Source organism: Phalacrocorax aristotelis, chromosome 4 (genome assembly GCF_949628215.1).
Source record: "Phalacrocorax aristotelis chromosome 4, bGulAri2.1, whole genome shotgun sequence".
Taxonomy (NCBI): domain Eukaryota; kingdom Metazoa; phylum Chordata; class Aves; order Suliformes; family Phalacrocoracidae; genus Phalacrocorax; species Phalacrocorax aristotelis.
This window is the reverse complement of record NC_134279.1, coordinates 77,376,989-77,392,758: the sequence shown is the minus strand read 5'-3', so window position 1 is coordinate 77,392,758 and position 15,770 is coordinate 77,376,989. Positions and strand designations below refer to the sequence as shown.

Here is a 15,770-nt window from a genome sequence, read left to right as displayed (position 1 = left end):
TGGCTCGAGAAGGGCAGCCGTGCTGAAAGGTGGTGAAGGAGACCCAGGTGTCTCCACTGCTGTAGATAACTCACTTGCTCTAGAGGGGCCCCATGACTGGTGTCACCCTGTCCTTGGGAAGACTGAAAGTCCAAAGCTCCTTTTACAAACGGGAAATTGAGGATCAGAACAAAATATGGGACTGGGAATGCAGAAGATGAATGCAGCCAAGAGCTGGATTGCTTCCTCTGTTCCTCGAGCAGCCTCGGCTGTGGCCATAGGCAACTGTGACAAACACAGCTACCCCCATTGTGCCTCTGACCAAATTCTGGGGCGCATTGTATTGCTTAAGCAGCTGGGACATGTAAAGCCCTCTGTGAGTCTTGCATGAACAGGCCCGTAGGAGTGCTAAGTGTTGTGGTGCTAAGGATGGATTATTTTAAGGCAGGGCCCAGTTAATGTTCTTGATGATGATGGTATGACAAGCAGTAGCTTAACAACAGATCCTAGAGATGTAGCTGCACTGGCATGACTAATTGAGCAAAGGCCAGAGACTCCTATAACTTTCTTCATCTTTTAGCTCATACTGACATCAGTAATGCTGGGGTGAAGAAGGGGGATGGTTAGCAAAGCATCCTATAGCACAGACAAACATGTCGACTCGTAGACTATTTTCAAGACAAACTCGGATGAAGATATAGTTTCCTGGTAATGCTGCGAAGTGTCTGCAAAGCTTCCCTAAACACAATACTAACTGAAGCAAGTTGGTGAGAACATATGAGGACAACAGGAGGAGAAGAGGAAGGTGTTGGGAGTGCCATGTGCTCATTGTAGGTATTTGGATTAGGCAACAGAAACCAAAGCAGCAGACAACGAGCCTTTATGAGATCTTCTGTCCCAACAGGTTGAACAACAGCTCCAGGCCTAAATGCTCCTGAGCTTTGGAAAAATTTGGACTTGGAGCCAAATTCTGGGTCTGCAGCTCATCTCTGACCAGTATTTTGTCAGCCTGAGCCCATGCGCTCATGTTTGCTTTTTGTGCAAACTCCCCTTGTTGGGGGGTGATAGTATTAGCCACTTGCCCTACACCTACAGGGACTGCATCATAAGGAGATATTTTCACACCATGTGTCCTGCACTCTGTGGTGGCATCTGGAGCTTCACGCAGGCATTCTCACTTCCAGCTCACAAGAGTGGTGGCACGACTTCTTATAAATCAGGCGACTGCATGCAATTGACATTTGAACTGGCAGTGAGAAGAAAGGGGCTGGCATCTTGCTTATGCATGCTCTGTGCTGAAGCTTGGGTATGTCCTTGGTGGCTAACCCTCCTCCAGTGAAAGCATGCCGGATAGATTGCTCTAGGACCATGAGGTCTCTCCTGCAGTATGTGTGTTGCAGGCAGGCTTGTTCTCACACGTTACATTGTTCTTTTTTGAAATGGGAAGTGTCCATAATGAAGCACTAAGGTTTACTAGGAGGGACTGGGAGTCTGGGCTCCGGAGCTGCAGCTGACTGGGGGAGCTCAACCAAGTGACAAAACTTGGCAGTGCATCTTGCTTCTCCATCAGATGGAGGTACTCACAGATCAGTGAAGCAGGAAGCTTCACTGAGATTTAATTTATGAACAGTAGTAAAAAGTAGCATGAGTGAACAGACTAGCGTATATCTATATGGCAACCAAACAGCTTCTTACACGAGCCTAAGAACTGATGACCAGGGTATTGGCTATACTGGTGTCCTGATGCATCCGAAGATGACCCTACCTCTATGCAGAAGGCATGCATGTAAGGCTGGAGACATTACACCATTACATACATGGTATTTCAGCTTGCAGTTCCAATTATCTCAATTTCCTTTGGTCTTCATCAGTTTTCCCACAATAAGGAGTTGTTGATTCGGCTGTCTTTCACACACCTGAGATTGTTTTGAGAACATCTTGATTGGGAAAACAGAGTTTAACTTCTAAAATATGTGGTTTATTCCTAGAAGCTTTTGAGCCATGCCAGCGTTCAAGTTTGTGTTTAACTCTGAAGCAATTTGGCATCTAGTTTCATCAGGGCTATAACACTATGTTGTCCAACTTATCCAAGTGCATGGTTTATTGTTCTGATGCCCAGGACCCCAGTGACCCCAGTTAGACATCCAGTTCAAGTCTCAGCTGTGCCCTGGATGGATTTCTACAGAATCACACCTGGAAAATGATCTCCAGTGCAGCTATGATGTGCCTTCCTGCACCGTGCAATGGGGCCTTTGCTGCCAATTAAATCCACAGTATCAATGCAGAGAGCGGCACCAAAAGGGCCTCAAAGTGATGGGAACAACACAGCACCTCTTCCAAGTATCTGCACTCCCTTTCTCGCAGGATGGTACCTGTGCTAAACGGGACTTACATTCTTACTCTGCTTTCTGAAGGAAACACAAAGACACCAAGAGTTGAATATAGGAAGATAGCAGTTTCTCTGAGTGCCAACGTCAGACAGATGAGAAGAGGCAAGGTCGGTTTGCACATTCTCATCCCTGGGTGGGAAAGATCAAGAGAAAAGCTCAAAGGCCCTTAGTAGATGGCAAAAGTCTTAGCCTACAAATGAAATATGCATTTCCAGGCCTGTTGGAGGCCTGAGGCTGGGCAGAACCCCTTAGCTGGTGAAAGCAGAATGCTCTGATGGGCCATTGCCTTCTACTAGTGCTCATCAGCCCTGTGCACTGGGATTCGGAGAGCTGCATGCCCTGCCAGAGCGCACTAACCAGTGTGGCTCTCCCCATCTGGAGTCACGGTCAGTGATTTGGAAATGCTGACCTGCAGTTTTCATTCTCTTTTTGCTTTTGAATCTCTTCTGAAGTGAAGTCCTGGTGAACCTTTCATGCAGATGACTTCAGTGTCTGTAACCTAAGTCCTGCACCTTGGTGCTGGATTCCATGACAGACTCACACTTACTCCACTTTGTTGGAAAATGCGGCTGAGTTTATGCACCTTGGATTATTCAGATTGATCATCCTCATAACTCTACCTGGCCTTGAAACGTATTAAATTTTTTCCACAATGCCCAGCCTGGATTTCCTTGTCTAAGGCTCAGGATGTGGTATTCCTTGAAGACTTCTTCTGTACCATATAACTTTACTATGTAATTCCTTCTCTTCATTTATTCACTTCAGGTGCTATGCTTAGGTAGGGATGATTGTGTCTGTAACATGGATATCTCAATTAATGGTCACATCAGGACCCCAAAAAGTTAAAAAGTTCTTATCCATTTCATATTAGCAAATGATTTATGAAGAAGACGTTTGGGGTCTGGTTAGGAAAATGATGATGTAAAATTGCATATATTTAGCCTTTCTGCACTTGTATGTCTGTTTTTAACTGAAATGATGATCCCTATTCCCTCTTTAGCAGAGAAGAGGCAATACATCCATAAAGCTGAGCCAACATGTAACAATATGTTATATAGTGTCGAAACTGTTCATTAAAGCTCTGACACTAAAGTCACTGCAGAAATGAGGAAAAGAAGATAACTTAATTTTTGGCTCCCAGATTCACTGTCCCATTTTTTATGGGGAGGACCCTCACACCTTGCAAGTACAGAGAGCTTCCTCTGCAGCTGATGGGAAACAAATGTCCCGAGTCATTCACAATGTACTTTTCCTGACGCCACTGTATGAAAATGAGGATGTCAGCTCCGAAAGCGACTCCATACATGCTTTACTGCACTTGGGTATTTACTTATATTCAGATAAGAGTTGATGTTAAAGTCTTTCCCCCTACTCTCTGCAGCCCAACCCAGCAGAGGGATGGAGACAGACCAGAATCCACCTTGGAATATACAGGTACGAACACAACCAGAATCAAACCCAGACACAACTGTTGTGAATCAGTTGCAAAAAAACTCTGTTTCTTGCTTTGGTCCCGGAGAGCTGAGTGCCCTGTTTCTCTTGCAGGGCCTCTGGAGGTGCAAAGCACAGGTGAGCAGGGGGGGATCGCAGCGAGCTTTGTATTATCTGCTTCTGAACTTTTTGCTGGGGGTAAAACAGCCTGTGTAGAAGATAGATCAATTGACTTTACAGCTGGGCTGGTTTATGCCATCAACTAACCATTCCCAAAGTGGGAATCTGCATGCTGAGGCTGCCAGGGAGCATCACATCCTCCCAGCCCTCTCCTGCCCTGGGACATCATGCTGCTGGCCTGGACAGGAGCTGCTGGCTACTCTTGTAGAATCCCCTGCGCTAAGAAAATCCCATTACTGCCTTCAAACATGCTCTTGACTTCGTTGGAGCAGCATAAAAGCAAAAGGGGAGGTGAAGACGAGGACTTGACCCACCAGTCCAGGTTGAACTGCAGGGCTGGCAGTGAGGAAAAAAATAATATTTCTGCTGCTAAACAGATTTGGTCTGGAATCAGTGAGGAATTACCCTGAGGTAACCTGGATTTCTCTGTCCACCTCTTAGGAAACATGCACAGATCATTCAGAAACTGGGCTTCTTCCTCAGCACAAGCCTGGCTGTTACAGAGATCTTGCCCCCTCCCCCCCTTTTTTTTTATGCTCTCCTTTTTTTTTTGTACTGTTTCTAGTGTGGATTTGCGGACACCCCCAGAGCATCCTCTGCTCCCCTCTGGGTTTTGTTGCAGAGACAAACATCCGTGTTCAGATTTTAGTGAGGGCATTATATTCTCTTTGATTTAGCACCGCCAGGAGTTATTCCATTATACCCAGACTTGTCTATTTACTCTTTAAAGCATGTTCCTTTTATTTACTCCTCCAGAGCTGCCTGTTTAATCCAATCTCTTTTCCACTGAATTACACTAGCACAATAACACAGGCCAAACAGGTTCAGCCTGGGTCGCGGGTGGCAGAGGAAGGGGCTATATTCTTGTCGGATAATAACTCTAGTATTAAAAAAAAATAGTATTTACTGAGACTGGTGAATTTTATAGCTAGAAAGGCAGTTGCTATTCCCAGTCAGTATTTGCAATGGCTTTTGCAGCACCTATCCCTGCAAAAACGAAGCAAATGACCTGAAATTGAGGTGGAGTCTGGCTAGTTTTTGTGGGAAGCCTGAAGTTTGACAAAAGCTCTGGTAAATAAGTAGTGCCTCGTCAGTCGGACGTGGGACCTCTTAGAGGAGGCAGGTCCAAAATTCACAGTTGTTGCTCAGCACCACACCAAAACCCTGAGGTGACATTGATCTGTTTGAACTCACAGTCATGTATAACATGAACAAAAGCACCTCGGTGAGCAGACCCTGGGGCTCAGAGCCAGCGCTGCGGTGAGGGCTGCACCTTGTATTGCTGGCATCTGTCTTCCTGCTGGCCTTCGGTTACAAACCACGCGACTGCCAAGGACACCCTCTTATGTATTTATGGCACATTTCTGCTCCTTCACTATTCCACTGCATCTGCCTTGCATTGCAAGGTTTTCATGTTCCTCATTATTCTTTTTGAGTAGCAGATTTTTTTGATCTTCATTATTAACATTATATCCTAATCGCTCTCTTCAGTAAACAGGCACCTGCACTTAACGAAACACAAGAAGATAAGTTCTCTGACCCATGGAGGTTAAGTTCTTATTTATTTCTGTGATATATGGTTTATTCTCCAGCCATTTTTCTAGGGAGATATGCTGTTGCCTTCTAGCTGCCCTGTATATATCTGCTGCTCACCAGGACACCAGCCAGCCCTACTCTGCTCCTGTTATTTTGGAAACTTGGAGGTGTGAGTTTCGTAAAGACTGGGTTAAGTAAGCAACAGATTTATCTTTGTCTAAAGATAAAAGTGTTTGGCAGCAAACGTTGCCAGCTCCTTGCATATTTCCAGGGCTCCTTAGTGTGCTCTCTGCTCTTCCCTTCGCGTGGGGATGGCTATGGGGGTTGCTGCCCAGCCGAAGAGGCTGTCTTGCAGAACCCTAGCCTAAGCAGGTCTGGTGTGGTTAATATTTAACCCTGCCTGTGCCTGGGGAGGGTGGGATGGAGGCTGTGCCATGTAGTCTGTGGTGTGTCACACCCTGGTGGATTTTGTAGCCTTCTTTCTTGGTCTGTGGGCAAGTGGGCAGCACTCTTCAGGTCCATCAAGATTAGTCCTCCAGGTGTGAGTGTCCTCTCCCCCCAGCCTTGCCCTGTGCCCACAGCCACTCTGCCAGCGCTGCTGGATGAAGCCATGGGCATGGCACCAAGACAAGGGGAATCTGATGAACATTTGAGCAGCTGAAGGTCTGAGAGGTCCCCCCTGAGCTCAGGGGAATCCTCTCCAGAGCTGCTTCCCTTGTAACCCCCATGCCCTGTGCCCACGGGAACTCATCTCTGGAGCCAGCTGATTTCCTTGGGCAGCTCATCCCACAGCACAAGTAATGCCAAGGCTGAGCTGTCATGGAGTGGCAGTTTCATGGGCTGAGAGCCATGCACAAGCCAGCACCCTAACTGCAGCATTTGCTTCAGGGGAAATGCAGCTCCAAGAGGAATGTCCTAGAGAGAAAGCACTGAGGGGATGGATGCATCTTCCCTGCAAACCCTATTGCTGTACCAGAGCGGGCTGACCTAGCTGGATCTGCATTTGGGGAATCAAGGAGAGTTTCTCAACAAACCCAGGGCAAAATAAAGCCCCTGACCGTCCAGGCAGAATGGAGGAAGAGGCTTCTCAGCACCCAGTGCTCCTCTGCAAAGGCACAGCGTGGTGCTCAGCTACCTCTGCCACACTCGGGAGGCAAATCCTCACCCACTGATGGCTGACCCGATCCTGCTGCTCGCTGGGGAGAGGGCAGCAAAGTTTCTCAATAAGCATGCTATTCCAGCCTTTCCTATTATTTTTATTTGCATACAGATAGAGAAAAAGAAAAGAGATTTCCTATGAGGATTGTTTCTTTATGGTTTTACACATAAGAGTAAACAAGGCATAGCTGTCGACTATATGGTTAACATAGTTTTGGTGGTGTTCCCATCCAGAAAATGCAGCTGCATTATATTCCTGATAAAGTGGAACTAATGTTTGGCTTCAGCAAGAATGTTAATAAATGAAAGACATTTCAAACAACACTGATTGATTGAAACAAAGTGTCATTCCCCCACCCCACCCCAAAAGGCTTTATGTTTTTCCAAAGAGCTGCAGAAACTCTGACACCTGACCTGGAAATCAGCAAATTTCTGCTCCTGGTTACACCCCTGCGAGTCTGAAATGGCTTTATTGGTTTCAGTGGGTTTGCTGGTCTGGACCGGCACCCCAGTCACTGAGAGCGGGGGCTGTGCTCTTGCTTGCACCCTGCTTGGTAACAGGTTCTTCCTTCAGATAATCTGCTTTCTCTTCATCATGGAGATCCAGCCAGAGAGGGGGAGGTTGTGCTAGTACCACCTAAACTTAGCCAGTGCCCCTGACATGATGCATGTGGCTATTGCCTAATATCCTATTGCTGACAATTAAAACACAAACATATAGTCATATTTTTGGATGAAACTGTACAAACATTTCAAAACAGTTTATGCATACAGATTTGTATGTTATCAGAGAGCACCACACATGCACATGGAATTTATGGAAAATGCTGAGAGATTTGAAAGGAAATAGTTTGGGAAGTTGTCTTATTTTTTTGAACATAAATCCACAAACAGTTTCCCTTAACATTCCTCACGTCTCTGCAGCAATTAATACTTGACATTTCTGTTTTCCACTCTGTCTGTTGATCTTGGGCTTTTTTTTTTTTTTTGGTTATTTTTTGCACCTCTCCTTTCATGTTTGCTACATCTCTTTGCTAAACCCAGCATCGATGTGTACAGACAAATTTCCTTGCACAGGAGGATGATGTGAGGGAGCAGCAAGAGGAGATTTAGGCCTTCAAAACTGTGGTCACCTCCCCAGCTGAGATATTCAGATTCAGGGATGCATATTCAGAGTCTTCAGCTCAGACTACCTGAGCTCAATAGTTGCTGCACAGATGAGTCTGTTGGCTTGATCAGGTTTTTTTCTCACTTACAATGATTCCAAAGGCTCTAGTGGGATTATTCTTGTACGAGCCAGATGCAAAAGGAAAGCAAAATCAAATCCTTCATACATCAGTGTCAGACTGACTCCAAGAAACCAGTGTTGAGTGATATAAGGGATAAGGGGCCTGAGGAAGGATGTGTTTATGGAGAACATTTGGAAACTTTAACTACTTGTAGTTTGAACAAACGCTGAGTAAGGGAACGGCCTGCAAACATTTAAGAGTGGAAAAAAGTACAGAGCATAAGCAAATTGCTTGATTTGATGCAAAGGGATGTGAGAAAGAAGAATGAGATACAATTAAAGAAAGCAGAAGGAGTATAGCTCTTTCAAACAAATGGCAACCTGTTCTGCTGTAAGCTTTTTGTACCATATTCCTCATCTGGATATCTGAGCACCTTCTGGGAGTGTGGAAATGGTGTAGCAAGTGTCAGATGTGGTTTACTCCTGCTATAGCCACTGTGGTGGTGTGGTTGTTGTGTGGAAGGGAAGCAAATGTTGTCGGGAGAGGTAATGTCTTCTCTTAGATCTGATGAGAGGAGTCGGAGAAAAGCAGATGATGTCTGGGACTTGTGCATCCAAAACCTTCTCTGTGTTCTTCCCTCGGTATTGCTTGATCTAAAACTCTTCCTTGTGCATACCTTCCCTACATGGAAGGAGAATTTTCCATGGATTGTAGTGTTTTATTATACTAGGACCTTCTTATACACACTTCTGGAGCAGAAAAGGCTGTTTGAAGCTGTGACCCAGGGTCTGCACTTCCCAGAGCTCCCCTGGGATGTTCTGGCTCTCCTGCACAAGCGAGCTTTGCCTCTGGAGGAGGGTTCAGCTTAGCCTGGAGAGAGGAGTTGCCCTCTGCTACAATCCATCTTGGAGACCTATAATCCACCTTGGAGACCACCTGCTGAGCAGTGTGTCGGAGCCGCCAAGACCTTGAACTTCATTTGGCAGCCCCTGGGAAGGCAGTGTGAAGGACTCATGCTGCCAACAAGATGCATCCTCCTGGGCTGGGCTGGCTGGCATTCCCCGAGCGCTGCCCGTACCCTGCTCAGGGCTGTCACGTTTCCCTAGTGCCAGGGAGCGCTGACACAGCGTGCCTAACCTGGCCAAAAGAGATAGGGTCTCCCGGCCAACTGGGGATGGTGGAAAGCATTTCCTGCAGATGCCGTCATGTGCAAATTTAGCATCAATGAGAAATCCAAGCACATTCTCCAGGCACAGTGAGACTGGGCAGCATGTGTGACTGGTCCTCAGAGTTTCCTCTGGGAACCCTCTCCTGGTGGTGGTGCTTCAGACCAAGACAGGGACGACAAGGAGCAAAGGGATCACTTGTGCCTGCAAAAAGCCTCAAAAGCCCTGCTGCAAGAGGACCCTGAGGCAGTGGGACCTCCCAGAATCCCGCACAGGACCCAAGGTTTGGTTGACAGGACATTTAACTCCATTATCATCTTTTCTTCTCTGCCTGACAACAGCATTCATGCTTCATGTATAAAAATTAACATTATGCATATGATGATCCATTTGTTTCTTTGCAAGACTGCTTATAGCAAAACAGTCTAAGGGAATAACTGAATATGTGGGGAGAAGAAATGCCATTTTTCATCAAGAATGAAATACAGATTTCAGGACCATACCACCCTGGTTCATCTTTCCATCTGCCCATAGCTCCTTACTGAACATCACCTAGTTTACAGCTAGGTCTCAGTTACCATAGATAGGGGAGATGGTGATTCAGCTCTCATAGAATACTGCTTTCTCTGAAAAACACAGTTTTAGCCTTAACTACATACCCAGATGGATCAGAACAGTGACCCTCCTGGCTTGCAAATGGAAAGGTGTGTGTTGTGCTTCTTGTCTGGCCAGATATGACATTTTCTGTGCTGTCTTGTCACACACCAAGTGTTTTATCAGAACTGATCCACCCAGGGAAATCTGTGCCATTAACCACATCACTTACCTTTCCCCATGCCCAGAGCAGTCCTAGGCATCCTAGATGGATGCTCGGGCTGACCCAGTGCACATGCCTGCTCCCCCCGGTAACCCGAGGAGGGCTGCACAAACAGGGCGGCAAGCAGAGGGAATGTGCCTAATCCTGGCCATGCCCTTCCATCACCTTCACGTGCTCCGTCAGCTGCGCCCAGCCGCCCAGTCCCGCACACCCTCCGCCCCAGTGGCATGTCCCTGTGGATCCGTGCCATGGGGCCTCGTGCTCCTGCAAGGCACCGCTGCCAGCCCAAGCTGCTTGGATGGCCCCAGGCTCCTGGGGTGCTCGGTGGGATGGGGAAATTCAGCTGCATGGCTACCACCTGGCGTTCAAGAATATCACAGAAGCAGGTTAGGAATTACAGCCCAGAGGTGTAGTGTCTCCCTAATTGTCTGTAGGGGAAAAGACAAGGCAAAACAACCAAGGTGGAAGGGAGAAAATGGGGGGAAATGGATTTCTGTGATGATGGAGGTAAGAAGGTCCTGGGAGAAAAGAGGTAAGAAAGCTGGAAAAAGGCTAAGCCGTGGTTTCCAAGACATGAGGAAAGTTGTTCTGGGGATGGACATTCACTGCACCATCACAGCTATGCAAAATCTGGAAAGCCATGGTTTGGAAACAGGGTTTTGGGGACAACTGGGATACAAATGGGCTGTTAGCCTGCTTCTCAGGCCACATGAAGACACGTACTTCGTTGCTTAGCATTCGGTTTTGTTTGTCAGCTCCAGAAAGCTGTTTTCCCACAGCCTTGTCTCAGGACCATGGGGTGCAGGAGCAAGCTGGGGCTGTTGACTTTCAGACTACTCAATCATCCTGCAAATTACAGCCAGCCCAGAAAAAACACAGCTCTGCATGTTTCCTTATTTAGGTAGAAGTGTTGGGAAAACAGCATGAGATTTTGTTGCTGATAAACCAGGAGCTGTTTCAGGAATATTAATTATTTTTGTTGTATCAATGTTTTACATTTATTCCTCCACTGCGATATTGGGAATGAGATGGATGAAGTCTACAGTACAGTTTCAGACTGTCTTTCATGCCCTCCCAAGCCCCTGCAAAAAATAATAATTGTGCTGACATTTTGGAGTCGGTAGGGGTTGTTTTCTGGTTATTTTATCCTGCGGTATGGAAGCTGTGGGCTCCATTCCCTGCTCCATGTAATCCTTTTGCAACATGACTTGGAGTCAGATTCTTAAAAAGCTTCTCAATGCCTAAAGACAGAGGCTTAAGGGGGAACTTGGCACCAGGATGCTTTTGAAACTCTTGTGTGCCACCTCTGTAATCCTGCATCTCCCAGAACTTCCCACTGGTGATTTTGCTGCTTTATAGGTGCATTGGGAGGAGATACGCCCACAGTCTGGGAGATGTTGGAGCCTGCAAAGGCACACGTGGGATTTTTCAATAAGGAAGTGAGGATGGAAGGAGTGGATCCATTAGAGGATTCTTATCTATGTTCAACCTGAGCTGGATGCTTGGTGCTGGGCTTGGGCACAGCCTGGCTTGGAAGAAGGCCTCTTCTTCCAGACCAGAGCTGATTCAGGCCCAGAGAGAGTTTGCCTGAGTCTCTACACAGTCTGTGATGAGAAAGCCATGGTGTATCTGGGAATTAAACCTCGGTCTCAATGCATGACCCAGAAAAACAAGATGAGGAGTACGAGTTCTTCAGCAGGTCCCTCTAACCTGGTGGGAAACCCGCCCATGACGAGCCAGACGTGACCCATGTCTGAGCCAGAACTGAGGCTGCTTTGGACTTCAGTCTGCACGGGAACAGAAGGTCGTGTAAATAGTTTCGGGGCTGGATCACGTGGATTGTGATGTCCTTGGGGCAAAGAACTTGACTCCGTTGCGGTGAAATGGCTGGGAAATGTTACAAAGAGGTGTTTTACAAGACCTCCCTCGAGATGGTAGCGTGCGGTTGAGCCCTCATTCTAGTGCAAGTTGGAGGGATTTTATCAGAATCCATGGCATGAATATGACCATGTAGGTCAAGTCCTGAAGGTTTGCCTCAGTCAACACTGTCTTTGAAGTCAATGAGGCTGAAGTTATTGCCTGATAGGAGGAGTAGTCCATCTGGGATTTCTCAACTGAATGAACTTTAATAATAAAAATGATGATATAAATATGTAAAATATAAAAACAGTATTGTCAGCCGCTTTGTTTCTGGTTCAGGGGGTTTGTATGTTTAGTCTTGAATGTTTTTCGCACTGATTTTGTGTATCAAGATTTAATGCTGTCAGGAACCACTGAGTCAAAAATATTTAGTAGTAGTAATAATAATAATAGAGGTTGGGATTTCATAATCCTAACAAAATAGATAAGATGGATGTTCAAACTACTTGGCTTCATTTTAGGGGTTCTCCTGGTGCCTATCACATTGAATTAGTATGGAGACAGCTTCATTTTCAAGGCGGCCTTCATGCTGGAGCATGTCAAATAAGAGATCTAATAAACAGTAACATCAACAGGAACAATGTTTCTCTCCAGATATAAAACTATAGCTATTGAGGCAGCTTTTTTTATATTGTCATTTGTTTAGTCTGTTTGGTGAATTCTGCCAGGTTGGTTTTTATCCTGCGCGGCGGGTAATTTGCTGTAAGAGTGGGTGCATCAGTCGAGTCCTGTTTGAAAGTAAATAATAACAGTTAATCTAAGGAACAGAGATCTCCACAGTGTTATTTTCCAATCGGTTTAGTTTAGTTCAGTCCAGTCTTTTTCTGGCATGATTTGCATCCAACCCGAGAGATCAAAACGGCGTGGCTGATCCCGCTCCATCCCTCACTGCCTCCACGGCGGGTTTCCACGGACGGGGCTCTCTCCTTGCCTTGGGCAGAGGGGTGGCTTGGCAGGGACGGGTGTGGGGTGCATGGGGGGGCCGCGGGGCTGGAGGTCTCCATCGCCGCTTGGCTCACGGGGGGCTACGTGGGCTCCAGAGAGTGGATGGGTGGGTTGGGGGGGGGATGCCCTGGGGCACAGCTGCCCCGGGAGGTCGCCGGAGGGGTGGCGGGGGTGTCCAGGGCGCTCCGGGGCTCCACGGCCGTGGGGCACAGAGGGGGGCAGGGGGCCGCGGGAGGGGGTTTGGGGGGGGCCTCGCCGCTCCGAGACGCACCCGGAGCTCCGCGGGCCGCCGGTGCCGTGCCGTCCCCCCCCACCCCCCCCAAGCCGCTCCCGCAAAGGGTTAAGGGGAGCGGCGGCGCGGAGCGGGCCGGCGGGGAGGGCGGGAGGGAGGGCGGGGGCTCCCGGGGATTGGTGCGAAGTTTGGAGCGGGGCGGCTCCGCACCGCCCTCCTGGGCGGCTCTGCCCCCACAGCCACAAAGCCCTGCAGGGAAAGTTGCTTTATCGCTTGTTTCTCTCGCCCCGGCTCTTCCCCCCCCTTCCCCCCCCCGCCCCCTCCCCTTCCCCAGCCCCTTTCCCCTCCTCCCCTCGCTCCTTAAACGGGATTCCGGCTGGGCGAGCCGCGGGACGGCATCACCGGGCATCCCGCGGCCGCGGAGCCCCGCGGGTCTGTCAGGTCCCCGCTGTCCCTCCCCGCGCACACACGCTCAGCCCGACCCGGAAAGCAGGAAAAAGAATTTACAGGCTTTCCCCCCTTTTGCTTTAAGCTCCTCGCCCGTGGCTCCCTAGTGGAAAAAAAAAAAATATCTCCCCTGGGGTGAAGGGGAGGGGGGTTGGGAAGAAGCCGGTGGGGAAGGGGAAGAGCCGCTCGGTGGGGAGGGCCCCCCCTCCAGGCAGCGGGCAGCCCCCAGAGCCCCCCGGGGGGGGATGAGGTAGAGGCCGGCGGCGGAGCGCCCCGCCGGGCGCCGTGGCCGCGGAGGGCATGAGGCGGCGAGCGGCGGGGATGGGCGCCAGCGCTCGGTGCTAGAGCCCCGGCGGCAGCCAAGGTAAGTGTCCCCCGCGCCACCACCCCCGGCCGGGAGACCCCCCCCCCCCCCTACACACACACACACCCCCCCGCCTGGGGTCGGCGCTGGGTCGGGGAGACTTTAAGGCACAGCTGGGAGCCGCCGGGCTTGCCCCGAAGCGGGGGGCAGCACCAGGTGGCATCGCGCCGGGTGTCCCGTGTCGTCCCCGTGTCCCGTCCCCCCCGCCCCAGGGCCATCCCGCCTCCCGACCCCAATTCCCGGCCCCCAATATCCCGTTCCCGGCCGCGCTGCGCCCCGCGGGGCCCCGGGTCCCGCCCCGGGGGGAGCCCCCTCGCCCGCCCGGCCCCGCGGGCGCCCCCCTTCCCTCCCTCCCTCCCTCCGTCCGTCCGTCCGTCCGTCCGTCCGTACCAGCTCCCCACGGCAAATTGGGAAACTAATGGCAAAGCGTCCGTATTTGCTTTGCTGGATGCTGTACGCGGGTTGTTGTGTGTCCTGGGGGCACGGAGTGTTTAAACCGGGGAGTTACAAGGGTGAGGAATTCAGACAGTGTTTAGAGAGTGAGAGTTTTAGGAGGAGAACAGGGTGTAATTAACGTAAACCTGATCTACCCCGGGTTTGCGTATCACAGCGAAGGCATCTTCAAGAATCTGGATAATTAAGTGCAGTTTTGCTTTGGGACGCACCTCTGGAGCACACGGGAGCAAGTCGGGGGGGAGGCGGGAGAGGAAAGGAAAAAAATCAGTGCTGTTCAGAGAAGTTACGGCGTGGAGGAAGGCGCGTACCCAGAGCCCAGCCTGGCTGAGGGGCACTGAAGCAGCAACACAAAGTTTTCTGGGCTGCTGATGGGAGAGGTAACATTCCTCCTCCCCCTTCCCCAAGTTCCTCCGCAAATTGTTAACCTGAAATCTTGTTTTATGGCTACTCGCAAGTGTTTTGTTTGCCTTCCAGACTGGTTTTGTACAGGATACCAAAGAATTATGCATTAACTGTAAACTTAGAGGAGCTTACTGGCCTCAGTGGGTCCTTGATTTATATCAGGCTAAAGCAGAGAGGAGGGCAAAGTTTTACTTGCTGAGCGCCAAGGAATGAATTACAAGCACGTTGCTCTTTCATTTGCTGTTTCTGCTCTTAAGTCTCCGCAATAGGTTTTGAAACTGCGAAGTTGTGGGTTGTTTGGGGTTTATTTTCCCCGGTAATTATTTTGCTCTCCTTTTTCCTGCCTCCAGGTCTGAGAGGACGGTAGCCTGTACGATACAGAAGGATCTGGTTTTCAAAATGGAATTGCAGCTTGCGCTCCTTTTTGCTGGGATAATTGCATTTTCGGACTCGGCGAGAGGTAAGGAGACGGCGCTCACTGCAAACCCTCTGCGACTCGCACCCTTCCCTCTGCTCCGCTGGGCTCGTGCTCTGCAAATGCCCGTGGTGCCCTCGGAGGGACGCCGTAAGGGAGTTGCTGTCGGCACGGACTCGTCCCCTGCACGTTGCTTATCCATGCAGGGGTGCGGGCTCGTGCCCACGTGTGGTGCCTCCTTACCTGCGTGTTTCGGGGCCGTTGGTTTGGATGGAGCGTGGTCGCTCCAGGTTTGCTGAGGTCTCTTAGGCGCAGGTGAACTTCCAGGGGCTTTTCTCATGCGTGTGTAAAAATACACAGACAATTTTAAAGAAAAGCAACTGCATTCCTCTGTGGATCAGTAATACCTCTCCCCTCCTGTAATCCCTCCAGCCCCTGCCCTGTATGTTCCCACTAGCAAACTAAACAAACACATCCATTAACTTCCTCGGTGACAGACAAATGACAGTTCCCAACAGCGAGAGCGTATTTTAACACTGGGGCTCCAGCAGTTGATCGGATTTCAATAAACAGGTTACCCTACCAGAGGCAAATTGAAATACATTGACCCGGAGTGACGGGGGGGTGGTGTGTGTGGAAAAAAAGAAGTTTCTTTATGGGAAGGTGCTCTAAGCAAAGCTCTGGGGTCAGAGCGGAAGGAGCG

The 15,770-nt window shown here is 49.4% G+C and overlaps 1 protein-coding gene and 1 long non-coding RNA gene across 5 annotated transcripts in view; one reads left to right on the top strand and one right to left on the bottom strand.

Annotated features, from left to right (window-relative positions):
- Window positions 1–6,756: 6,756 nt before the first annotated feature.
- LOC142056739 (uncharacterized) lies at window positions 6,757–15,532 on the bottom strand. Its single transcript, XR_012660426.1, has 2 exons — window positions 15,311–15,532; window positions 6,757–12,534 (listed from the first exon to the last, which is right to left on the bottom strand). It is a non-coding gene; the product is annotated as an uncharacterized LOC142056739 (long non-coding RNA).
- FGFRL1 (fibroblast growth factor receptor like 1) overlaps window positions 13,290–15,770 on the top strand; it is a 179,138-nt gene continuing 176,657 nt past the window's right edge. The window contains exons 1-2 of one of the 4 annotated variants that reach the window (XM_075092116.1): window positions 13,290–13,794; window positions 15,003–15,112. In XM_075092116.1, the coding sequence (XP_074948217.1) occupies window positions 15,052–15,112 (61 nt within the window). In that variant the 5' untranslated portion in view covers window positions 13,290–13,794; window positions 15,003–15,051. Of the gene's footprint in view, window positions 13,795–14,197; window positions 14,323–14,506; window positions 14,628–15,002; window positions 15,113–15,770 lie in introns of those variants that run through there. The other 3 variants (XM_075092119.1, XM_075092118.1, XM_075092117.1) reach the window with 3 other exon arrangements.